Source organism: Mobula birostris, chromosome X (assembly GCF_030028105.1).
Source record: "Mobula birostris isolate sMobBir1 chromosome X, sMobBir1.hap1, whole genome shotgun sequence".
Taxonomy (NCBI): domain Eukaryota; kingdom Metazoa; phylum Chordata; class Chondrichthyes; order Myliobatiformes; family Myliobatidae; genus Mobula; species Mobula birostris.
The window spans coordinates 14109134-14136100 of record NC_092402.1 but is presented as its reverse complement, the minus strand read 5'-3'; the positions used below and the strand labels follow the sequence as shown (position 1 = coordinate 14136100).

General features: G+C 43.5%; 1 protein-coding gene across 10 annotated transcripts in view; it reads left to right on the top strand.

The window, feature by feature from the left end:
- srcin1a (SRC kinase signaling inhibitor 1a) overlaps positions 1-26967 on the top strand; it is a 577643-nt gene that overhangs the window by 102624 nt on the left and 448052 nt on the right. For 9 of the 10 annotated variants that reach the window (XM_072248748.1, XM_072248747.1, XM_072248743.1 and 6 more), the window contains exon 2: positions 18966-19073. The exons of the other annotated variant lie outside the window; for it this stretch is intronic. In XM_072248748.1, coding sequence (XP_072104849.1) covers positions 18966-19073 — 108 coding nt within the window. The remainder of the gene's footprint in view (positions 1-18965; positions 19074-26967) is intronic. 10 annotated transcript variants of the gene reach the window in all.

Genomic DNA, 26967 nt, shown 5'->3' with positions numbered 1-26967 from the left:
ATCCTACAAAAAGTAGTCTATATGGCCCAGTCCATCACAGGTAAAGCCCTCCCCACATTGAGCACATCTACATGAAACACTGTTGCAGAAAAGCAACATCCATCATCAGAGACCCCACCACCAAGGACATGTTCTCTTCTCTCTGCTGCCATCAGGAAGGAGGTACAGGAGCCTCAGGACCCACACCACCAGATTCAGGAACAGTTATTACCCCTCAACCATCAAGAAGGAGGTACAGGAGCCTCAGGACTCACACCACCAGGTTCGGGAACAGTTATTACCCCTCAACCATCAGGAAGGAGGTACAGGAGCCTCAGGACCCACACCACCGGGTTCAGGAACAGTTATTACCCCTCAACCATCAGGAAGGAGGTACAGGAGCCTCAGGTCCCACATCACCAGGTTCGGGAACAGTTATTACCCCTCAACCATCAGGAAGGAGGTACAGGAGCCTCAGGTCCCACACCACCAGGTTCAGGAACAGTTATTACCCCTCAACCATCAGAAAGGAGATACAGGAGCCTCAGGTCCCACACCACCAGGTTCAGGAACAGTTATTACCCCTCAACCATCAGAAAGGAGATACAGGAGCCTCAGGACTCACACCACCAGGTTCAGGAACAGTTATTACCCCTCAACCATCAGGAAGGAGGTACAGGAGCCTCAGGACCCACACCACCAGGTTCAGGAACAGTTATTACCCCCCAACCATCAGGAAGAAGGCACAGGAGCCTCAGGACTCACACCACCAAGTTCAGGAGCAGTTATTACCCCTCAACCATCAGGCTCTTGAACCAAAAGGGATAACTTCACTCAACCCATCATTGAAATGTTCCCACAACCAATGGACTCACTTTCAAGGACTCTTCATCTCATATTCTCCATATTTATTGCTTACTTATTATTGTTTATTTCTTTTTGTATTTGCACAATTTTGTGTCTTCTACGCTCTGGTTGAATGCCCAAGATTCGCGGTCTTTCATTGATTCTGTTATGATTATTATTCTACGGATTTATTGAATATGCCCACAAAAAGACGAATCTCAGGATGTATATGGTGATACTTCCATAATAAATTTACTTTGAATTTTGAAGCATTGAAACGTACATCTAAGTGCGTTGCTTGCATCAATGAGCAACACAGTCTGAGGATGTGCTTTGGACAGCCCACAAGTGTTGCCATGCTTCCAGCTCTAACCATAGGATGCCCACAACTCACTAAACCTAACTGTACGTCTTTGAAATGTGAGAAAAAATGGAGGACCCGGGTTTGACCCACGCAGTCGTGGGGAGAACATATACAGTCCTTACAGGCAGTGGCGCAAATTGAAACCCAATCTTATAGCTGGCGCCCTAAAGCATTATGCTAACCGCCATGCTAATAAGTCTGTTTAAGTAGTATCCGAAAGGAAAGATAAAGCGATTTATGGAGGTATCTCCCGAGTTGCAACAGCTGAATTCACTGCCACTGATTGCAGAATGGATTAAATCAGAAACCAGCCAGTTGGTAGAGTGGGAAGAGTGCAGGACTGAGATGGAGAAGGTTACAGAGAGGGGAAGTGGTATGGTGAGTCCAGCATATGGACGGATTTGAGTTTAGATGTAGTGTTCTTCCCAACCTGACAAATATCGTACATGGAGGATAAGGACGTTCACGGAATGTGAAAGTGGATCCAGTGCTTTCCTGGCGTATATGACTAAACTGCTCTCTGTCTTCCAGCCAGGTATAGGTATCAATTATAACCCATATTTCAAAGACAAACTTGCCATCTTCTTCAGGGATGATGCCTGGACTTGTCTGGTCCAGCAGTATTTATACCCCCATAATCCATTCCTCCTGACTGGTTAGTCCTCATCCAATCAGGTTTCCACTCTCCCACCTTGTTTACAATCAAATTCCAGTTCTTACTTTGAATGAGACCTTTGTATTTGTTAAAATTATTTTCCTAATTTTATTTCAATTGTTTCCTTTACCAGGCAGTCCCAAAAGCCATTGGCACAGCACAGTAGTTTTGCACTGTCAAAGTCAATCCTATGTCCATTGCGAAACCAAACGGATACACCTGTGCTCCTTGATGCAGGTTTCCACGGTTTGTCCTGTCTGGCCAATATACTCTGCTCCATGTTCATAGGAATCCTGCAAGTCCCGGGTCATCTTTGACCTGCATAAGCCGTGAGTTGAGCTTCCTTACAGGTTTGTGGATGGTATTAAATCAGTATTTCTCCAGGATCAGGGCGATCCTTCCAGAAACCATGGAAATACAGGGGAAATGGGCGGTAGTGACGGGTTCCTCCTCATTGTTAAGTTTCCTGGTTTTTCTGTCAGCCCTCCTAAAGGCCTGATTGATTTCCTTCACTTTGTAGCCAAAAGGGCAAACAGAACAATATTTAAGGGGAACCTGAGGGAGAGCTTCCTCACTCCGAGGTAATGCTGAGTGTGGAATGAACTACCAGTGGAAGTGGTGAAGTGTTTGAGCCATGTGTCTATTTATTGTCCGTATTGTATTTGTGTTGCACATCCTCACTCCGGATTAAAGTGATTTGTCATGTGAGTTTGGGTGGCGGTAGAAATAAATGAATATAGTCACGTGTTCACCAGCATGGCGGCAGAGAGAGGGGGTGAGTAGGGAGCACGTATTTTTTCTTGACAGCTCGTCTTTGTGTGATTTTGATCCGATTACACACATTTCACTCGTTTTTGTTTTATATGAATTACAGAAGAGTCGAATAATTTTATTGTTGGTTTGTAACGAGGGATTAAATGTACTTTTTCAACTTGGAATTCAGTTGGTTGGAAGTGCATTGTAGAGTGTGATACTCCCTCACTTAGCCTCTCAGCGACTTTTAGTTTGGTTTCAAGTAGTCACTACAGTAACGTTTAAGAGAAGTTTGGTTTGGTACATGGATGGGAGGGGTATGGAGGGCTATGGTCCACGTGCAGGTAGTTGAGACGAGGTAGAAGACCAGGCAGGCATGGGCTAGGTGGGCTGAAGGGCCTGCTTTTGTGCTGTAGAGCTCTATGTCTGTATGACTCCTGGATGGTTGAAAGCAAAAACACTGCAGGCGCTGGAGATCTGAAGAACAAACCCTGCAAGTATTGAGCAGGTCCTGTGGCAGAGAGAATATCGTTCTTTAAGGCTAATGAACCTTCAAGTTGAATTAAGAAATATTAAAAACCAAGTACACTTACATTTTCAGGCATTGAGTCTACCCTCTTCGGGGATTAGTTAGCAATCGAATGCTCCAGTACAGTAAAACATCAAAGCTTTATATGCCACATGAACATTGAAACATACAGTGAAATGTGTCATTTTTGTCACATCAAATCAGCATGGATTGTGCTGGGGGGCAGCCCACAAGTGTCACTGTGCTTCTGGCACGAAACTGAGCATGCTGAACCCTCCAGCCCTAACCCCTACAGTACTGTGCAAAAGTCTCCAGCACACTCAACTTTTTATACGGTTTCAGATCGTATGGCCGCTACAGAGCCCTGATCTCAACATCACCGAGGCTGTCTGGGATTACTTGAAGAGACAGAAGCAAGCAGGACAGCCAAAGTCTGCAGAAGAACTGTGGCGAGATTTCCAGGATGCTTAGAGAAACCTACCGGACGATTTCCTTATAAAATTGTACTGCAGTGAGGTTGGGTGGGACTATAACTAGAGGTCATGGGTTAAGGGCGAAAGGTAAAAAGTTTAAGGGAACGTGAGGGGAAACGTCTTTACTCAGGGGGTGGTGAGAGTGTGGAACAAGCTGCCAATGCAAGTGCTGGGTATGATTTCAATTGCAACGTTGAAGAGATGTTTGGACAGGTACATGGCTGATAGGGGTGTAGACGGCTGTGGTCCGGGTGCAGGTCGATGGGACCAGGTGGTTGAAATGGTTTGGCACTGACTAGATGGGCTGCAGGACCAGTTTGTGCCCTATGGTTTTCTATGACTGTGTACGGAAGAGGATTGATGCGGTTTTAAAGGCAAAGAGTGGTCATACCAGATATTGATTTAGTTTTTACTGTTCTTTATAGTATACCTTTTGATATTTAGAAACTTTTCAATTTGTTATTTTTGAAAACATCTTCACTTCACAGAATTTTTTACATGTGCCTGAGACTTCTACACAGTAAGGCACAATTTTGTAATGTGAGAGTAAATGGGAGCACCCAGAGAAAACCCACACTGTCACAGGGAGAACGTACAAATTCCTTCCAGGCTGCAGTCAGAATAGAGCCCTGATCGGTGGCTGCTGGTGCTGTGAAGTGATGCACTGTTGCTTTGTTACCATGTTCTTCCTGCAGATGCTGCCTGACCTAAGTATTTCCAGCCTTTTCTGTTTTATTTCAGACTTCCAGCATCTGCAATTTATTTTTAAGTTTCAGATTTAATATCTTAGTTGAAGACCTTTCTCAAGGAGCAAGCATTAAGCGTATTTTAAGTTACTAAGGAGGCTGAGCAGAGGATTGTACAAAAGGAATGTCCATGATAGGACACATGGTGTGTAACCTGAGAGAGTGTGGTGAAATTTGATTGTGTGCAACTCAGGGGTAATGGTGGTTATTGGCACTATAAAACTCTACACTCAGTGGCTACATTATTAGTTACCTTTTATGCCTAACAAAGTGGACATTGAGTGTATGTTTGTGGTCTTCTGCTGCTGTAGCCGGTCCACTTCAAGTTTCAATGTGTTGTGCATTCAGAGATGCTTTTCTACACACCACTGTTGTAATGCTTGCTTATCTGAGTTAATGTCCCCTTCCTGTCAGCTTGAACCAGTCTGCAATTCTCCTCTGACCTCTCTCGTTAACAAGACATTTTCGCTCACAGAACTGCCAGGCACCGGATTCTTTTTTTGGTTTTTCACACCATTCTTTAAACTTTAGAAACAAGAGAAACTCTGCAGATGCTGGAAGTCCGAGCAACACACACAAAATGCTGGAGGAACTCAGCAGGCCAGGCAGCATCTATGGAAAAGAGTACAGTTGATGTTTCAAGCCGAAACCCTTTGGCAGGACTGGAGATAAAGAGCTGAGGAGTAGATTTAAAAGGTGGGGGAAGGGGAGAGAGAACCACCAGCTGATAGGTGAAACCTGGAGGGGGAGGGATGAAGTAAAGAACTGGGAAATTGACTGCTGAGATAAGGGGATGGGAAATGGAGAAAGGGTGAGGGGAGGGGGTGGGGGGCATTACAGAAGTTAGAGAAGTCAATATTCATGCCATCAGGTTGGAGGCTACCCAAATGGAATATAAGGTGTTGTTCCTCCAGACAAGTGTGGCCTCATCACGACAGTGGAGGAGGCCATGGATGGACATATCAGAATGGGAATGGGAGGTGGAATTAAAATGGATGGCTACTAGGAGATAAAAAATGCTGGTGAACGCAGCAGGCCAGGCAGCATCTATAGGAAGAGGTACAGTCAACGTTTCAGGCCGAGACACTTCGTCAGGACTAACGAAAGGTCTCGGCCCGAAAGGTCGACTGTACCTCTTCCTATAGATGCTGCCTGGTCTGCTGGTTCACCAGCAATTTTTGTGTGTGTTGCTTGAATTTCCAGCATCTGCAGATTTCCTCGTGCTTGGGCTACTAGGAGATCCTGCTTTTTCTGGTGGATGGAGCATAGATACTCGGCAAAGTGGTCTCCCAACCTACATCGGGTCCCACTGATATACAAGAGGCCACATCGGGAGCGCTGAACACAGTAAGTGACCCCCAACAGACTCACACGTAAAGTGTCACCTCACCTGGACGGACTGTTCAGGGCCCTGGATGGTAGTGAGGGAGGAGGTGTAGGGGCAGGTGTAGCACTTGTTCCATTTGCAAAGATAAGTGCCAGGAGGGAGATCAGTGGGGAGGGACGAACACCTCAACGGGATCCCTTCACCAAGCACATCTTTCCCTCCCCCCCAACCACTTTCTGCTTTCTGCAGGGATTGCTCCCTGTGCAACTCCCTGGTCCATTCGTCCCTCCCAGGAGATCAGCAGTTTCTAAGATATTTAAACCACCCAGTCTGCATGCTTTTATGCATTAAGTTGCTGCTACATGATTAGCTGATTAGATATTTACATTAATGAGCAAGTGTACAGGTGTACCTAATAAAGTGACCATTAAGTGTGTAATTCAATGCCTTTCCTTCAAGATATCTGAACCACAAATAAATGCAGGTTCCTTTTACTCTCTTTACACTTTGATTGTTCGATGTCAAGTACTTTGACAGCCTTTGTAGATGTTATGGGAAACTGACCTTGTAAGACAAAAAAAACTTCCAGATCTGTTTAATACAGTCGAGGTTTCTTGTCATTTAAATTACTCTTCATTGCTGCTTTCGAAAGAGAATAATTAAAAATTGTTCCTTCCTTCCAATGTGCAGACAGTATTAATTATCCAATCATTATTTTAACAAAAAGCAATTTATTTTCCTCTCTCTTCATTTTGTGTTCCTGTGTCATGTTCCCAGTCCCCTACCCTCTGAGTTATTAGACAGCTTCTGCACTAATTAAACCTTCACAACACCTATTTATGTCAGACACTGGCTTGTAGTATTGGCTGGTGTCTTTTGTAACACAGAGTGTGAGCTTGTCATAAAGACGGCTCCTGTGCGTGCACCAATACCAGTGACCTCAAAAGGAAAAGAATTCTTCTTCCATAAGACAGTGGAGTTCAAAGTACAATGCTCAGAACTGACATCCGTGCAACCTTTACTCACTTCTCATTCTCTCAAATGTTGTAAACACAACTGCTCAAAAGAAAAATGAACAGAAGGTCAGCTGAAGTACACTGAGGGCAGAGAATTCAACTGCGACCCACTAAAGGTTTAGACAGAAAGGTGAGTTAAATTGATCTTGTCTCCTGGTGAATTATCCCTGCAAGCAGGACAAGTGCTACTCCTGTCCCAACACCACCTCCCTCGCTGCCATTCGGGGAACAAAACAATCTTTCCAGTTGAGGCAACCCTTCACCTGCAAGTCTATTTAGCTCATCTACTGTATCTGTATAGTGGGGGCGCCTAGGATCTAAGAGCACAGCCTCAGAATAGAAGGACGTCCCTTCAGAACAGAGATGAGAAGGAATTTCTTTAGCCAGCGGGTGGTGAATCTGCAGAATTCACTGCCTCGGATGGCTATGGAGGCTGAGTCATTGGATATATTTAAAGCAGAGGTTGATAGGTTCTTGATTAGCCAGGGTGTCAAAGGTTACGGGGAGAAGGTGAGAGAATGCAGTTGAGAGGGATAATAAATCAATCATGATGGAATAGCGGAGCAAACTCAATGGGCTGAATGGCCTTATTTTGCTCCATGGTCTTAAGTGAGAACAGCGCTATTCTTCAAAGTCAAAGTCGAGTTTTCCGTCATACGCACAACGACATGTTATGCAAAGTTGGGATGAAAAATTTACTTGCAACTGCATCACAGACATAACATGAGATGCAGAACATTCAGAAGAGAAATATAAATGTTGCCTGGATTAGAGAGTGTGCACTCTAAGGAGAGGCTGGACAAACTTGTGTTGTTTTCTCGGGAGCACCAGAGGCTGAGGGGGTACCTGACAGAAGTTTATAAGGTTATGAGAGGCATAGATAGAGTGCACAGGTGGTATCTTTTCCCCAGGGTCAAAATATCTAAATCCAGAGGGCATGAATTTAAGGTGAGAGGGTGGTAAGTTCAAAAGAGATGCATGGGGCTTTTTATTTTTAAACATAGAGAGTCGTGGGTGCCTGAAATGAGCTTCCTGGGGTCATTGAAGTCAAAATCAAAACTCAAAGTAAATTTATTTCCAAAGTGCAAAAATGTCACCATATACTACCTTGAGATTCATTTTCTTGCAGGCATTCACAGAAAAATAAAGAAATGCAATGGAATTTATTTAAGAAAACTAACATAAACAAAGACTGACAAAGAGCCAATGTGCAAAAGAAGACAAAAGGAGAAAATAATAGCAAAAGTAAATAAATAATATTGAGAACATGAGTTGTAGAGCCTTGAAAGTGTAGAATCAGCTCAGTTGTTGCAGTGAGTGAAGTTATTCACACTGGTTCAGGAGCCCAATGGTTGAAAGGTATTAAGTGGCTGGATTTCATTAGGAGTTCAAGGAGATTTGGCATGTCACCAAGGACACTCGTAAATTTCTACAGGTGTACCATGGAGAGCATTCTAACTGGCTGCATCACCGTCTGGTATGGAGGGCGAGGGGAGGGCATTGCACAGGATTGAAATAAGCTGCAAAAAGACGTAAACTCAGTTAGCTCCATCATGGACATGAGCCTCCCCAACATCCAGGACATCTTTAAGGAGTGATGCCTCAAAAAGGGGGCATCCATCATTAAGGGCCTTCATCACACAGTCCTCTTCTCATTGCTACCATCAGGGAGGAGGTACAGGAGCCTGAAGACACACACTTAGCGATTCAGGAACAGCTTCTTCCCCTCTGCCATCAGAGAGGAGGTACAGGAGCCTGAAGACACACACTCAACGATTCAGGAACAGCTTCTTCCCCTCTGCCATCAGGGAGGAGGTACAGGAGCCTGAAGACACACACTCAGTGATTCAGGAACAGCTTCTTCCCCTCTGCCATCAGATTTCTGAATGGACATTGAACCCATGAACACCACCTCACTACTTTTTTTCCTCTTTTTGCACTTTTTATTTAATTTTACTTTATATTACAGTTTTTTAATTATTATGTATTGCAAAGTTCTGCTGCTGCATAACAACAAATTTCACGACATAGGCCGGTGATATTCAACCTGACTCTTATTCTGATAACTGTTCCAGGTGATGTAGTCAAATACAACAGAGACTCTTAGATAGGCACATGAATGCACTGAGAATGAAAGGATATGGCCGTTGGCAGAAGGGATTCGTTTAGAAGGCATTTGATTACTAATTTAATTAGTTTGGCACTACATTGTGGGCTGAAGGGCCTGTTCTTTGTTCTATGTTCTAAGTAAACTGTGGTGAGCATTTGGTCCATGATGACAGACGAGAAAAACTCATTTATCTCCACTGCCATTTTTATTGCGACAAGCACAATAACAGACCGAGCGCAATGTCCTGGGGTGAGAACTACTCAATTATGCACAGACACCCTGGTTATAGTCAGGGTGATCCACAAACACACAAGGGAAGAACTGTATAACCCAAGCTAAAATGTAACAATAAATGAGCTTGAATATCCCACCATAATTCCATGAACAAATTTTAAAACAAGAACAATCAACTAGCGATGACGGCTGAAATGCTGGGACAAGCTGTCGACCATGCCCCCGGAGCGCCACAATTTTTACAAGGAAGAGCAAAACAAATCAAAAGCCATTGTATGCAAAGTTGTCATAATGTTTCATAGCATTTCACTGATTACAGTGCCAGTTATACCCACCAGCAAGGAAGCGTGAGCCTCAGTTTAGTGCTTTGTGTCGCCTTTATGAAGGTGATACAGAATCAACATCAGGTTTAATATCACTGGCATTTGTCATGAAATTTGTTGTTATGTGGCTGTGAAGGCCAAGTCATTGGGTAGATTTAAGGCAGAGGTTGATAGATTCTTGATTAGTCAAGGAATGAAGGGTTACTGCGAGATGGCAGGAGAATGGGGCTGAGAGGGAAATGGATCAGCCGTGATGAAATGGCCTAATTCTGCTCCCATATCTTATGGTCTTTTAAGTCATGCAAAAAGAGTCAAAAAAAGGTAGTGAGGTTCCATGTCCATTGAAAAATCTGATGGAAGAGGGGAAAAAGCTATTCCTACAATATTAATGCAATGTAGGTCTGGGAGTGAGCAAATGGGTAATTCCTCAGATTAGACCTCTTCTGAAAATGAACAGGATGTGGGATTCTTTACCTTGTTGCAGCTTGTTTAAATTTTTTTCTCTGCTCTGCAACATTGAGCTTCAGCCCCATTCCACCATCTCACAAAGCTCCTCTCTGTTGCCTGGTAGTCACTGCAGTATCTGGAAAGTAGCAGCCTATCTCCTCTTCCGAGGATCGTCACCTTGAGCCTTGTGAGCGCCTAAATTCCCGAGAGCGATGCTGTCTGGAGCTTAGCTCCTGGGAGGCTCCCCCGTGGCGGTAAGGTCAAGGGGAAGGTTCCATACAAAGAGCGATTCAGCCAAGGCCTCACCGGTGGAGCTGGTGGAAGATGATGACACATCACAATGGCAGTGAAGGTGGAGGAAGGCTGCAGCAGTGAAGGGTCCCCAGTCATCTTGCACTCCATGTCACTGGACCCTGACCCCGATCTGTCAAGGACTCTGTGGTGGCTGCCCACATCACCCTCCCCACATTACCCAAAGTCACGCACAGGCATTCTCCATTAAGGGGTTAACTTCTTAGGAGAATATCATCCTCGACCCGAGTAATCACACTGCTGTGACTGGGAGATAGATGGTCCCTGATGGACATTGTTCAAAGTTAAAAGTAAATTTATCATCAAAGTATGTATATGTCATCATATACTGCCCGGAGATTCATTTTCTTGTGAGCTTCAGAGTAGAACAGAAAAATGCAATAGAATCAATGAAAAACAATGTGCGAATGAAGACAACTGTCCAAATAATGAATACATAAATAAACAAATACTACTGAGAACATGAGTTGTAGAGTCCTTTAAAGTGTTGTATAGGTTGTAGAATCAGTTCATTGTTGGGGTAAGTGAAGTTATCCATGCAGGTTCGGGAGCCTGGTCGTTGAAAGGTAATAAATGTTCTTGAACTTGGTGGTTCAGCGTCCTAAAGCTCCAGTACCTCCTTCACAATAGCAGCAGCGAGAAGAGAGCATGGATGCTGCTTTCTTGCAGCAGTGTTCCTTGTAGATGTGCTCGATAGTGGGGAGGGCTTTACCAATGATAGACTGGGTTGTATCCACTGCTTTTTAGTAGGATTTCTTGTTCCTGGGCATTGGTGTTATCATATAGGCCGTGATGCAACTCGTCAGGATACTGACAACTGTGCATCTATAGAAGTTTGTCAAAGTTTTCAAAGTTCATAGTAAATTTATTATCAATGTACATATATGTCACCGTATACAACCCTGCAGGCATACTCAATAAATCCATGCAATAATAACCGTAACAGAATCAATGAAAGATCGTACCAACTTCGGCATTCAGCCAGTGTGCAAAAGACAAAACAACGTGCAAATACAAAATTAAAAATATAATACTAACAAATAGACAATAAGTATTGAGAACATGAGATGAAGAGTCCTTGAAAGTGAATCCATAGGTTGTGGGAATATTTCAATGATGGGGCAAACGAAGTTGAGTGAAGTTATCCCCTTTAGTTCAAGGGCCTGATGGTTGAGGGGTAGTAACTGTTCCTGAAGCTGGTTGTGTGAGTTCTGAGGCTTCCTGATGGCAACAGTGAGAAGGGGGCATGTCCTGGGTGGAGGGGTCCCTGATGATGGATGCTGCTTTCCTGTGGCAGCATTTTGTGTAGAGGTGCTCAGTAGTGGAGGGAGCTTTACCCATCATAGACTGGGCTATATCTACTCCTTTTTGCAAGATTTTGCATACGAGAGCATTGGAGTTTCCATATCAGGCCATGATGCAGCCAGTCAATATACTCTCCACTACACATCTATAGAAGCTTGTCAAACTTTTAGGTGTCATTCTGAATCTCTGCAAACTCTGAAGGAAGTAGAGGCGCTGCCGTACTTTCTTCATAATTGCTCTTAGGTGCTGGGCCCAGACAATTCCTCCATGGAATTTCAAGTGGCTGACCCTCTCCACCTCTGATCCTCTGATGAGGACTGGCTCCTGGACCTCTGGTTTCCCTCTCCTGAAGTCAATAATCAGCTCCTTGGTCTTGCTGACATTGAGTTAGAGGTTGTTGTAATGGTGCCACTCAGCCAGATTTTCAATCTCATGAATCTTCATGAACGTCTAAGAAAGTAGAGGAGCTGTCCTACCTTCTTTGTAATGATACTGTTTGGAGACCTTGCTTGCTGTACTGACCTAGAAATGACTATTGTACTGCAGCTGAACTTCCCACCATTGAAATGATTGTTTCTTTAGAATTGGTAACATTTCGTAGCTCGCTGTTTATGTTTGTTGCAAACATTCATTGTGTAAGGAACTCTCAAATGTTTCTGTGGCTATATGTTGCCAACTCTTTGCTTTCTCATCGTCACTCTGCTCTGTAGTGCCGGAGGCCTCTTGTTCGCATTCAATTGGGTTGCTAATTGGTTTATGTGTTTGTGTGTGTGTATTGATTGGATCCCCTGAGGTCTGGTTTACGTTCAACTTTGATACAGTGATGATTCTCTGCAGTTATGTTTGTGATATGAATGGGCTTAGCAGTCACAAGGTCTCATTCAACATTTGGATGCTTTCTTGCCTCCAAACTTTTTCAGCAACAATTTGGATTCAAAGCTTTCTAATTCATGACTAGTCTCATGGGGTATTGAACTGAAATATAAAATCATCTGCCAAGCCAACCTTGGTTCACTCATGGGATGTTGTGGTGGGGTAATGCCAACAGTTTCTAAGACTCCAGGTCCAATGGACATAACTGTAGTCATCACTGTACCAGTTTCTATCAAATCTTGGACTTTAAGCCATGCCTTGCATCAGACACTGGCCTATAATTGGTGACTTATACTCCAGGTCCAACATCAACTTGCTTTCTTTTGAGCTGATACCTTTTGTTTTGTGAGCATCTACACTTTGTGGAATTGACTGGGGAAATTGGAATGTGGGGTAAATATAACGTGGCTTTTTGATATTGCCAGCAACGTTTGTGTGGTGTGGACACTAAATAGGTGCCAGCTATTTGAACTGAAAGATTGTTGAACATGAGAGATTTTTAATGTACCTGTTTGCTATGTTCTAGATCAGGAGTTCCCAACCTGGGGTGCAACGACATCCTGCTTAATGGTATTAGTTCATGGTATAAAAAAGGTTAGGGACTCCTGTTGTAGATGAAGGTGAGGAAATAAGAGGAGCAGGAACCATTCTTGCAGATATCACGAAATTAAATGCACTTTCAAATTATGAAGCTGAGCAGCCAACCCTGTGGATAAGAAACACAAAGGGATGCAGTGGTGTGGGTTAGGGCAGTGAGTGTTGAGCTAAGATGGGAGCAAAATGGCAGGAACTCAGGTGCAACCCACTGCTTATATTCTTTACAGACAAACCTAGCAGACTACCTCTACTCTGGCTAATAGAATCCATAGAAAAAGTGCAGCAGAGAAAGAGGCCATTTGACCCCTTGAACCCATGGCAATGCTTTGTAAGAAGCAATCTACTCACCTCATGGCATCATCGCTTTCCTGTAGCCCTGTTTTTTTCATACTTAGGTCTTGGTGGGACAGTAGTATAGTGGTTAGTGCAGTTATAAGATTAGGGTACGCTATCCGTAAGGAGCTTAGAAGATCTCCCCATAACCGTACCGGTTTCCTTCAGGTGCTCTGGCTTCCTCTCATGTTCCAAACACATACAGGTTGTGGTTAGTGAGTTGTGGGCACGCTATGTTAGCACCAGAAACATGGCAACACCCGCATGTTCCAAGCTGATCTGATTTTATGCAAACAACGCATTTCACTGTATGTTCTGATGTACCTGTGACAAATAAAGCCAGTCTTTAATCTTTAAATCTTTACTTATCCAGGTCCTTTGTGAAAGCCACCACTAAATCTCTATCTTAGCACCTACATGTTGCATGAAAAATATTCCAGTCACCTTAAATCAGTGTTGCTGTGTTCTCAACCCTTCTAATAAAGGCAATGGTTTCTCTATATTCACTGTGCTTAGACCCTTTGCAACTACAGTATAAATCTCTGTACTGCCATAAAACTGTGAGCCAGACACTAGCCATTCACGCCTTCTGTTTCAAGGGTGAAGCCATTGATTAAGCCAAGGGGTGGGTATTTCCAATCTATTTCTGAACTGTTCTGTACACATCAATGGACTCCCATATCCCACCTCAGGTCTGTTCTCATTCTTCGTACAATCTCGCCCAACAATGCAACCATAAGACATAGGAGCCTAAGTAGGCCATTTGGCATCAAGTCTGCTCCACCATTCGGTCATTCATTCATTGATTATGTGCCATGTCACATGACGTAGGCAATCACAGTCCTTCCATGACCATGATTGTTCTTCGCAAATTTTTCTACAGAAGTGGTTTGCCATTGCCTTCTGGGCAGTGTCTTTACAAGACGGGTGACCCCAGCCATTATCAATACTCTTCAGAGATTGTCTGTCTGGCTTCAGTGGTCGCATAACCAGGACTTGTACGACCATCCACCACCTGATCCCATGGCTTCACATGACCAAGAATGGGATGGTGGGGTGCTAAGCAGGTGCTATACTTTGCCCAAGGGTGACCTGCAGGCTAGTGGAGGGAAGGAGCACCTTACACCTCTCTTGGTAGAGGCTTATCTCCACCCCGCCACCAAAACCATTCGATCATGACTGATTTATTTTTCCTCTCAACCGCATTCTCCTGCCTTCTACCTATAACTTTTGATGCCCTTAGGAATCAAGAACTTATCAAACTCAATGACTTGGCCTCCACAGCCATCTGTGGCAATGAATCCCAGATCCATCACTGTCTGGCTATAGAAATTCCTCCTCATCTCTGCTTTGAGATTAATCTTGAGCTCTCTATCTTCTGCAGGTACCCGAAATCTCTCATTTTTGTCGCCATTCTGGTAAATCTTTCCTGCATTCTCTGTGAGGCCTTCCAATCCTTCCCAAAGATTGGTGCCCAGAATCAGATGTACATCTGAAGCAGTGGTTCACAGAGGTTCATTCTTATAACAGTTGACCCATTCACCCCTTGAACCCCTTCTGTCCTTCAGTGACAATTTACAATGACCAATTAACCTAATAACTGGTACGTCTTTGAACTATGGAGGAAACTAAAGCACCTGGTGGAAACCCACACAGCCATCTCCTTACAGATGGCGCTAGAAATGAACTCTAAACTCTGATGGCCCAAGGCGTCAGGAGGGCCGTTTCTTTAGATTCAGCCTGATTTCCAATCCCTGATAATTCATTAATATATTTTGCATAGTTTAGGGGCAATTTACCCAGTTGTCTTTCCACCCATTAGGCTTCTCGGGGGTAGAATCCAGCTTTGGGCAAGTAAAGCTGACTAAAGTCAATAGTTTTCCCTCTGTCAGCTGAGGATCCCTGAGAAATTGGTGTTTGATCCCACATAGTTTATCTTGTTCTCCTTTTGAAAATAGGGAAGAAATTCATTGCCAGTGCAAAAATCCACTGGGAAACTCAACATCACTGCTTCTATCTCTACAAAACCTACTTAAACTAATCACCAATTCCTTTTTCTCCCTGCTGTTCAAGTTCGGCTCGAAACTCTTTCTTTAAGAGAAATGTGTTTAATTTGTGTCATTTCTGCCCCTACTTATCACATATTCTGTTTGAATAACATCAAAAACCTCTCATTCACTGACTTCAATGAGTCAATACGAATCAGATAATCATTTTTGTGCATGAATGATCTCATTGACCAATTCCTTCTGAGCATTTCAGTCCTGTCGTCCAAGTTGGTTGTGTCCAAAGTTCTCTCCTTGGTGTTGTCAATTCCACAGTAGTCAGTACAAAGCCCCTGAAAACAGAGGAAAAGGCTGATTGCTCCCTTCCCTCTTGCCTTATGACCTTCTGCCAATTACTGAGTTTGGTTATAGCAATTCAGTAACTTCCTCTTTCTGGTTCATGAGCAACACACATGAGATGCTGGAGGAACTCAGTATGTCAAACAGCTCCTACCTCCCACCTTCTGTCATCCCCTACTAACGCACCTTCCCCCTCACCTGTTCTCACCTATCACCTGCCAGCTTGTACTCTTCCCCTCTCCCCACCTTCTTATTCTGGCTTCTGTTCCCTTCCTTTCCCGTTCTGAGGAGACCTTTCCCCTCTATAGATGCTGCCTAACTTGCTGAGATCTTCCAGCATTTTGTGTATGTTAAGCTTACAAAGTGCATTTCTCACACTGCACTGAATATCAAGATGCCATGAACAAATATTCAGCTCGTTAGACAGCTTCTACTGAGAGAGAAAAACAGAGTTAATTTTTCTAGCCAGAAGATTCTGGCTTCTGCCCTCACCCTGTCCAGTCCTGATGAAGGGTCTCGGCCCAAAATGTTGACTGTTTGTTCCTCTCCATAGATGCTGCATGACCTGCTGTGTTCCCGCAGCAATTAGATCATGAGACCATAAGACATAGGAGCAGAATTAGGCCATTCAGCCCATCGAGTCTGCTCCACCACTCCATCATGGCTGATTTATTATCTCTCTCAACATCATTCTCCTGCCTTTTCCCCATAACCTTTGATGCCCCAATTAATCAAGAACCTATCAACTTCATCTTTAAGTATACCCATAACTTAGCCTCCAAAGCTATCTGTGGCATTGAATTCCACCAATTCACCATCCTCTGGCTAAAGAAATTCCTCTTTATCTCTGTTATATATGGTCATTCATGCATTCTGAAGCTGGGCCCTCTGGTCCTAGAATCTCCCACTTTGGGAAACATCTTCTCCACATCCACTCTTTCAATATTCAGTATGTTTCCCCCCAACACCCCTCTCTGCCCAGATGCGGATTCAGATTCATTTATTTATTACATGTACATTGAAACATACAGTGAAATTCGTCATTTGCATTAACAACCAACAGCCTAAGGATGTTCTGGAGGAAGCCCTCAAGTGTCACCACAGATTTTGACGCTAACATAACATGCCCACAAATCTTTTAAACTCCAGAGATACAGGCCCAGTGCCACCAAACACTCCAAATACATTAACCCTTTCATTCTGGGGATTATCCGTGTAAACCTGTATCCCACAGTCCCATTTGCACTCCCTCATGTTGCACCGGTCATCTGCACGCTAGGGATAATTTTACAGTGGCCAATAACCCTTTACTAACCTGCGCACCTTAAGAATGTGGGAGGAAACTTCAGCCCAGGCAATTATAGGGAGAAGGTGCTAACTCCACACTTAAGTCAGGTTTGAAATCTGGGTGACTGGAGCAGCTCTACTAGCTGTGCCATAATATACACTCTACTGAAGCTCGCAGTTGGTCGGAGTTGACCACTGATGTTACTTTGTAGCTGTATGTGTCAGTCAAAATGCAAGCCAGGGAATTTTAATATGGAGAGCAAGCTGTTGCCCATGTAGCAGGCTCCCCCTCTCCACGCAGCCGATGAATGCAAAGGAGTGGCAGACACCGATGCAGTTTGGCACTAGTGGCGTCGCAAGAGTTGCCAGTCAGTGTTGAATTCATCATAGGAATGCCTTACTCCAACTCCAGATCCTCTCTTGAGATTTACCCCTGAAGCCTTCCCATGAGTGTGTAAAGCTGCAAGGCAGTGGAGGTTTGAGATCAGCGTTTTCCTTCTCCAAGATGAGCTGCCATCCATGGCCCTCAAGCCCCATCTACCTAGATACAACTGTCAGAAAATTTCTCCAAAGTTGCTAGGGTTCACTGATTTCTAAGTTCAAAGTTCAAAGTCAATTAATTATCAAAGTACATATATGACACCATATACAACGCTGAGATTCAAAAGGAAAGCAGAAGCGGGCAGAGTTGGATTGGACAATACCAATATGAAACTTTGCTTTTATCCTTGTTTTCCTCTTGATGCAGTCTAGTAGCGAGAGCAGATGTTAGCATTCATTTCAAGAGGACTAGAATACAAAAGCAAGGACATAATGCTGAGACATTATGGAATATATTGAATAGTTTTAGGCTCCTTATATAAGAAAGGATGTGCTGGCATTGGAGAGGATCCAGAGGAGGTTCATGAGAATGATTCAGGGAATGAAAGGGGTAACGTATGAGGAGCATTTTTATGGCTCTGGGCCTGTTCTCACTGGAGTTTAGAAGAATGAGGGGGCATCTCATGGAAACCTATCGAATATTGAAAGGTCTAGATGGAGTAGGAGAGGATGTTTCCTATAGTGGGGGAGTCTAGGAGCAGAGGGCACAGCCACAGAATTGAGGAACGTCAATTTAGAGGAGGAATTTCTTTAGCCAGAGAGTGATGAATTCATTGCCACAGACCATGATTAGTCAGGGTGTCAAAGGCTACGGGGAGAAGGCAAGAAAATGTGGTTGAGAGGGATAATAAATCAGCCATGATGGAATGGCAGAGCAGACTCAATGGGCTGAATGGCCTAATTATACTCCGATATTTTATGTCCAAAGTGAATTCTTAAATGCTAAATTCATGTGGCAGATGGACCTCTGTACAAAGAGTCTTTATTCTATGGGAGTCAAGAGTAATTGTGAGGTATCCAGAATCAGAATCAGAATCACTGACATATGTTGTGAAGTTTGTTGCTTTGCGGCAGCAGTACAGTGCAGGCAAATTACAACAGATTGCAATGATGTGAACATAGATAATATTAATGGACCTCATAGAACCCATAGAATAAGAAGAACATTGCATCACTGTTGGTGTGTTTCTCTGCTGTAATCACACCTATGAAGGACCTCTCCCTTCTCCGTCATCATCATTATGTGCCGTGTCCCTGACGTAGGCGATCATGGTCTTTGATCATGTTGTTTTTGGCAAATTTTTCTACAGAAGTGGTTTGGCATTATCAATACTCTTCAGAGATTGTCTACCTGGCGTCAGTGGTCGCATCACCAGGATTTGTGATATGCACCAGCTGCTCGTACAACCTTCCACCTTCTGCTCCCATGGTTTCACATGACCCTGATCGGGGGCGCTAAGCAGGTGCTACACCTTGCCCAAGGGTGACCTGCAGGCTAGCGGAGGGAAGGAGCACCTTACACCTCCTTTGGTAGAGACATATCTCCACCTCGCCATCCTCCTTCTCCATTACACATTCAATAAAGGGCTCTCATAGGTGTGGTCAGACCCCAGCAGCACACCATCACTGCTGCGATGTCCTTGTATTTGCTTGGCGAGTGTTCAGCCGAGCAACCCGCTGGCCCACCCAGGCTCTCGGCACAAACTGTCACTGTCTGCCTTGCCCCGTAGAAACGTGCCTCCTGCCTGCCGAACCACAGAGCAGCCTGGCTACTGGAAGCTGCGAAGGAGTGTGTGACCCACTCGCCCACTTACCAGGCTGGAGCACATGGAGCAGAGGTGAGTGGTTACAACTCGAGGGCAAGGATTAGGTGGGAGGGTGAGGGTGTGTGCGGTGTCAATGAATTCAAGGTCCACGTGCCAGGGGCATGGAAGGCAATGGCTGTTCCAGACACAGAGTTGGCACTGAGTTAAAGGACAATGTAGTTCTATCAGGAACAAGACTTCACAAACTCCCCTCTTACTTCCAAACCCAACACAGATTAGAGTGAAAGAACGTGATGCTGCTGCTCAAGAAAGGAGACAAGAAAAGGTAGAGAACTGACTTGTGAGCTGGATATTGGTAGTAGAGTAAAGGCTGCAATGTACACTCATGGGCCACTTTATGAGGTACAGCAGTGGAATCCGGTGTGGTTTTCTGCTGCTGAAGCCTATCCACTTCAAGGTTTGACAAGATAATGTGGTGGTTAGCACAACATCTTACAATACTAGCGACCCAGTTTCAATTGCCACAGCTGTTTGTGAGGAGTTTGTACGTTCTCTCCGGGACCACGTAGGTTTCCTCTGGGTGCCCCGGTTTCCTCCCACAGTCCAAAGCTGTACTGGTCGGTAGGTTAATTGGTCATTGGGAATTGTCCTGTGATTAGGCTGGGGTTAAATCGGTGGTTGCTGGACAATGCTGCTCGAAGGGCCCAAAGGGCCTATTTCACACTGTATCTCAATAAATAAATAAATGTTGTGTATTCAGAGAAATTCTTCTGTACACCCGCTATTTGAATGTGTGTTAATTGAGTTACTGTTGCCTTCCATCAGCATGGACCAGTCTGGCCATTCTCCTCTAACTTCTCATTAACAAGGCATTTTCACCCACAGTACTGTCACCCACTGGATTTTTTTTTTTGTTTTTGTTTTTCGCACTATTCTCTGTAAGCTTTCAAAACTGTTGTGTGTGAAAGTTCCAGGAGGTCAGCAGTTTCTGAGATACTCAAACCACCAATAATCATTCCATGGTCAAAAGTCACTGAGATCACATTTCTTCCCCATTCTGATTTTTGGTCTGAGCAACAACTGAACCTCTTGACTAGTAGTTCCCAAACTGTGTTGCGTTACTGCCCCTTGTCTCCCAGACCACATTCCCCAGTGCCCCATCTCCTTTTCTGACTAATACATAAAAACTATAATAAATTTTGATTTATGGTGCACAGTGAAAGAAAATAGGAACTGCAAAATCAAAGCAGTGATAAATAACTGTAAAGATTATTCAAGTCTATTTAAAGCTACAAATAAAATCATTTCTTTATTTAATTAGAGTAAAAACAATTTTCATGAACAGTTTTAGAGTGTACATTAGTGTCCAACTATCCACTCGTTCATTGCTTTTTCACCTTTCAGTGAGATGGCTGGGCTTGGTGCAGTGAGATCAGCTTCTCAACATCAGGCTGAGTGTCACTCAGAAGGAGTCTCAGATCCCCCAGGTTCAGTAATTTGCAGTTTGTTTTCATGAACAATTTTAGAGTGTACATTAGTTCAATAACTTGCAGTTTGTTTGGTTGCTTTGAAAGAATTTGGGCGACTATTTATATGATGTTGGACAGGCAATAAAGAACATCTTGATCTTTTTCCACAGTGCAGGGTAGAGATTTCAGTGATTTCTTTCTACAACCAAAAATCTTGACATAATTTTTTTGAACCTTGGCTTCAGCTCCAAGTTATTTTGTAGTGAGATCAGTTCTTCCTTCATTCTTCCTGTTAATTCCTCATAACAAGGGTTCAGGAATGGATTTATTACCCAATCTGGATTTTGGATCGAGAAAAGATCCTGATAGCTCTCTGACATGTCTTTATGCAGCTTGTCCAGGTGCGCATGGCATAATTGAAGATCATCATCTGGTATTCTTTCTTTCTCTTCCAACTCAGAGAGACTCAAAAATTGGAAAAGGCCACAACAACCAATGTTGCACTTTGGGTTAATTTGGTCAGAAATGTGGAGACTACTGATTCGACTTTGATAAGATTCATGTAATTTCCTTGCAATTGAAGACTTATTTCTTTAAACTTTTCAAATAATTCTGACAAATAAGCAATGTCCTACCTAATATTATTAAATTAATTACTGAATGAAGCATTCGAGTTTTCAAAGAATTTTACCAGTTTCAAAAAATGCATAAAAATATCAAGCAGTTTCCTTTGGAGCGACGTCTGACCTCTGTGTGCAACAGCAAGTGTTCAAACTGTTCATCATTCTCAATACAAAGCTCTCAAAATTGTCAAGAATTAAGAACATGGGACTTGATTTTATTTACCTCTGTGATAACAGTAGTTAAATGAATTGTGCAGCTGATGACTTAGGTTTTTTGCGACAAGATATTGTCTGAATTACACAGTGAGAAGTAAGAATGTTAGGTACAGCTTTTTTTCAAGAAAGCAATAACCCCATGGTGGCATCCTGTCATCGATGGTGAGCAGAATGTTTTTCTCTTTGAAAAAATTGCTCAATAGCCCGAAATATTAGCTTTGTATCTGTTTCTAGTCCCCTTGCAAATAACAACTCTTGAACCATGCTTTCATCTTTTATGAAGTCTACATAACCAAGAAGCAAAGATTTGTTGCCTGGCAAAGTTGACTCATCCACCTGCAGGGCAAATTCTGTATGTTGTACAATGTGTCTTCCATATTCTCAGACATTTCATCGATTCATCTTTGAACAGAGTTGTCACTGAGCAGAATAGGTTTAACTTTTTGGTTTGGTGACTTATGCAAAACAGTACTCAGAACCTCCCTTACTGCTGGCAGAATCAGTTCTTTTCCAATTGTACAGGACTTTCCAGATTTCGCGATGAGCAATGAAATGTTGTATGGAGCACGCAAACCATCACTGTTTTGTTGATAAATGCTGGCAAGCATGCTTTGAATTGTTTTTCATTTCTGAAAGTTTTCATAAAGTGACTGAAATAAGCCAAGTTCTTGTTTGCTTTGTCAGAGTGTATTCTCTTCGGTGTTCAAGCAGCCTAGATGATTTCATTGCTACATTTGAAGAAACCTTTTTCCCACAGCAGACACATTGGCTGCTGTTGGTTGATTGGTGCTGGTATAAATCCATATTCAGGTACTCCACAGTCTACTGTCTACACCTCTTTCTCGTTTGGTCTTCTGCCATTCTCATTATGGATTCATGACGATGGTCAATCGCCATTGTTTAAGTTGAACCTTAAGCACTTTGGTCAATAAAGGCAGAAGTTATGACATCATCAAAACCTGACTCTCTGCCTGAAAGTACATAAAGTGGGGCAACAAAATCTCAGTTGAACTATGGACTGGAGAAATGCAGTCAAGACCATTCAAAAGGGCATTTAACACCATACTCTAATTCATAGGAATTGATTTATTGCGTGATTAGAGCATGGATATCATACTAGCTACATAACTCTATACTACAGTAGTGAACAGCAATAATGCGCAGGCTGGCTCAGAAATAACATGATTTCTTCAGTTCAGCTTTCTCGTGATATGCCAAATACAGGAGCATCACATTGATTTTCAACAACTATAAAGCGCTTCAAGCAAAGTTGAAGAGAACGGTGGGTTAGCATGAGACCATTGTAATCAATTGCAAGGCACTGAGCATCAAATGCTTATAATAAGTAATTCATTTATTAAATTAAGCCTGTAATCTTTCAACTGCCCCCTTGCCCCCCACCACTCCCTTTACCTTTTTCGTCCCCTTAGAAACCCCACTGCCCTGGGGGGATGATATTACCACTTTCGGAGCCATCGCTCTTGACCATGTCTGCATGCTCTTATACATTGAGTTGCTGCCACATGATTGGCCGATTAGATATTTTCATTAACGAGCAGGTGTACCTAATAAAGTGGCCATTGAGTGTACGCCAAGCATTTGGAAAGGAATACAATGACTGAGGAAAGTCAATTTCGATTTATGAAAGAGTTGATTAATCATTGAGGAAATATCTGGTCGAGTAGATGAGGAGAACATGTGCAACTGGTGTAAATTATTTGAATGAATTGAGAATTGTTTCACAGACATAAGGAGTATGAATGAAAGGATCACACACAAAGTGCAGGGGAAGCTCAGCAGGTCAGGCAGCATCTGTGAAGAGGAGGAATAAATATCTGACATCTCGAGGCATTGCCTATTTATTCCTATTCAGAAGTTTATTTATTTAGAGGTAAGCACAGAATAGGCCCTTCCGGCCCTTTGAGCCGCACTGCACAGCATCCCGCCTATTTAACCCCAGCTTAATCATACAGCAATTTACAATGACTAATTAAACTACTCACCACTACATCATTGGACTGTGGGAGGAAACTGGGACACCCAGAGGAAACCGACACGCACACACAGGAGGGACATCCATTCTTCTTACTGAGGAATTGAATGCTGAACTGCTACACTAGCATGGCACACTGACCTGCTGAATTCCTCTAGATTTCCAGCATCAGCAGAATCTCTTGTGTTTATGAATAAAATGATCATTCTCAGCTAACAGACCTAACTCTTTGCAGTCTGCATCAACAATTTGGCTGAGGGGACCAAATATACACTGAATGGCCACGAAAATAGGTACACCTGTACACTTGCTCATTAATGCAAATATCTAATCAGCCAATCATGTGGCAGCAACTCGACACAACATGATTCCTAAGCTCCGGAACCTGGGCCTTAGCACTCAGATCTGCAGCTGGATCTTCAACTTCCTCACAGACAGGACCCAGGCTGTAAAGATAGGGGACAAGCTCTCCTCTACAATCGCTCTGAGCACCGGTGCCCCACAAGGCTGTGTACTCAGCCCCCTGCTGTACTCACTGTACACCCATGATTGTGTAGCCAAGTTTCCATCAAACTCTATATACAAGTTTGCTGATAACACTACAATTGTAGACCGTATCTCGGGTAATGATGAGTTTGACTACAGAGAGGAAATTAAGAACCTGGTGGCATGGTGTGAAGACAATAACCTATCCCTCAACATCAGCAAGACGAAGGAATTGCTTGTTGACTTCAGAAGGAGTAGCAGACCGCACGACCCAATTTACATCAGTGGTGCACAAGTGGAACAGGTCAAAAGCTTTAAGTTTCTCGGGGTCAATATCACAAATGACCTGACTTGGTCCAACCAAGCAGAGTTCGCTGCCAAGAAGGCCCACCAGTGCCTTTACTTCCTGAGAAAACTGAAGAAATTTGGCCTGTCCCCTAAAACCCTCACTAATTTTTAGAGATGCAGCGTAGAAAGCATAATTCTGGGGTGCATCACAACCTGGTATGGAAGTTGTCCTGTCCAAGACTGGGAGAAGCTGCAGAAGATCGTGAACACAGCCCAGCATATCACATAAACCAATCTTCCGTCCTCGGACTCACTTCACACCGCACGCTGTTGGAGCAGTGCTGCCAGGATAATCAAGGACACGACCCACCTAGCCAACACACTTTTCGTCCCTCTTCCCTCTGGGAGAAAGTTCAGGAGCTTGAAGACTCGTATGGCCAAATTTGGGAACAGCTTCTTTCCAACTGTGATAAGACTGCTGAATGGATCCTGATCCGGATCTGGACCGTACCCTCCAAATATCCGGACCTGCCTCTCGGTTTTTTTTGCACTACCTTACTTTCCCTTTTGTATTTTCTATTTATGATTTATAATTTAAATTTTTAATATTTACTATCGATTTGTACTCCAAGGAGCGCGAAGCGCAGAATCAAATATCGCTGTGATGATTGTACGCTCTAGTATCAATTGTTTGGCAACAATAAAGAAAAGTAAAGTAAAAGCATGCAGACATGATCAAGAGGTTCAGTTGTTATTCAGATCAAACATCAGAATGGTGAAGAAATGCGATCTCAGTGACTTTGATAGTGGAATGATGGTTGGTGCCAGATGGGGTGGTTTCAGTATCTAAGAAACTGCTGATTTCTTGGGATTTTCACACTCAGCAGTCCCTGGAGTTGACAGTGAATGGTGTGAAAAACAAAAAAAAAATATCCAGTTGTGTGCCGAAAATGCTTTGTTAATGAGAGAGATCAGAGGAGAATGGCCAGACTGGTTCAAGCTGACAGGAAGGCGACAGTAACTCAAATAACCATGTGTTACAACAGTGGTGTACAGAAGAGCGTATCTGAATGTACATCACGTCGAACCTTGAAGTGGACGGGCTACAGCAGCAGAAAATCACGTCCGGTTCCATTCCTGTATCTCATAAAGTTGCCACTTGATTGAAAGTATGCTGGCTGATTGCTGACAATGTGGAAGACGTAAGATTATCGACTTCAGGAGAGAAATCAAAAATACCAAGTGTTTTAAAATGGTGAGTGAATGGGTAGTTGGATGTTGAAAGGACCAGGGTGTCCTTGGACACAAGTCACTGAAAGTGTACCTGAAAGCAGTAAGGAAGGTAAATGGCTTGCTGAGAGGATCTGAGTGCAAGAAACAAAAATCAGAATCAGGTTTATTATTGTGAAATCTTTTGTTTTGCATCAACATTGCAGTGCAAGACATTAAAAAATTACTATAAATTACATTAAGGAATATATAAAAAAAAAAGTAGTGCAAAAATTGAGCAGAATAGTTTGGAAGTGTTCATGGGTTCATTGTCTGTTCAGAATTCTGATGGCGGAGTGGAAGAAGCTGTTCCTAAAATGTTGAGTGTGGGTCTTCAGGATCCTGTTCCGCTTCCTTGACGATAGTAATGAGAAGTGGGCATGTCCTGGGTGGTGATGGTCCTTAATGATGGATGCCCCCTTCTTGAGGCATCGTTTTGAAGGTGTCCTCAGTAGTGGGGAGAGTTGTGCCTGTGATGGAGCTGGCTGAGTTTACAACCCTCTGAAGCTTTTTCCAATCCTGTGCATTGGAGCCACCATACCAGGCGGTGATGCAGCCAGTCAGAATATTTTCCAAGAGACATTTGTAGAAAGTTGTTGACATATCAAATCAATTATATTGAACCTCAGTTAGACCAGAGTAACACACACAAAATGCTGGAGCAACTCAGCAGGCCAGGCAGCATCTATGGAAAAGAGTGCAGTTGACGTTTCAGGCCGAGACCCTTCATGAGGACTGGAGAAAAAAAGACTTTGCATCCTGCCTGGCCTGCTGAGTTGCTCCAGCATTTTGTGTGTGTTGCTCGGATTTCCAGCATCTGCAGACTTTCTCTTGTTTGAGATTAGGCAAGAGGTGGAGTGTTGTGTGTAAATTTTGTTTCCTTATCCAAAGAAGTGTACATACTTGCTAAAGAGAAAGTTCAACGCAGATTCACCAGCCGGTTCTTGGCACGGCAGGCATGTTGTAAGAGGAGAGAGATTTAAAGATTAAAGAAGATTAGCTTTATTTTTCTCATCAAAACATACAGTGAAATGCGTTGATTGTGTCAACACCCAACACAGTCCAAGGTGTGCTGGGGGCATCCCACAAGTGTGGCCATGCTTCTAGTGCCAAAATATCAGGTTCGAATCCAGCTGGCTCCTTGTACGCTTTCCATCCATGCTGGGTTGAGCATCAAGCTAGCAATTCGGCCTCTTAATAAACAGACAAATGCTAAGAAAATGGCAAAACATACCACCTGATGCACTGCAAGGCATGAGAAGGTCTGTGGAACATGGGAGGAAACCAGAGCACCTGGAGGAAAGCCATGCAGCCATGGGGAGAACGTACAAACTCCTTATAAACAGTAGCAGGAATTGAACCTTGATCTTAAAGCTTGCACTGCAAAGTGTTGCACTAACTGCTATGGCACTGTGCCACCCTAAAGCTTAGAATGTATCAAAAAGTCCGAAACAGTTCCAGGGTTCTACAAGGGTACTTTTCAATGGCTGAAGAGACCATAAGGGCATAAGCCAGAGGAGCAGAGTCAGGCCACTTGGCCCATCAAGATGATCTGCAATTCCATCATGGAGTGGCTTTGCCTCCACAGCTGTCTGTGGCAATAGATTCCATAGATTCACTAT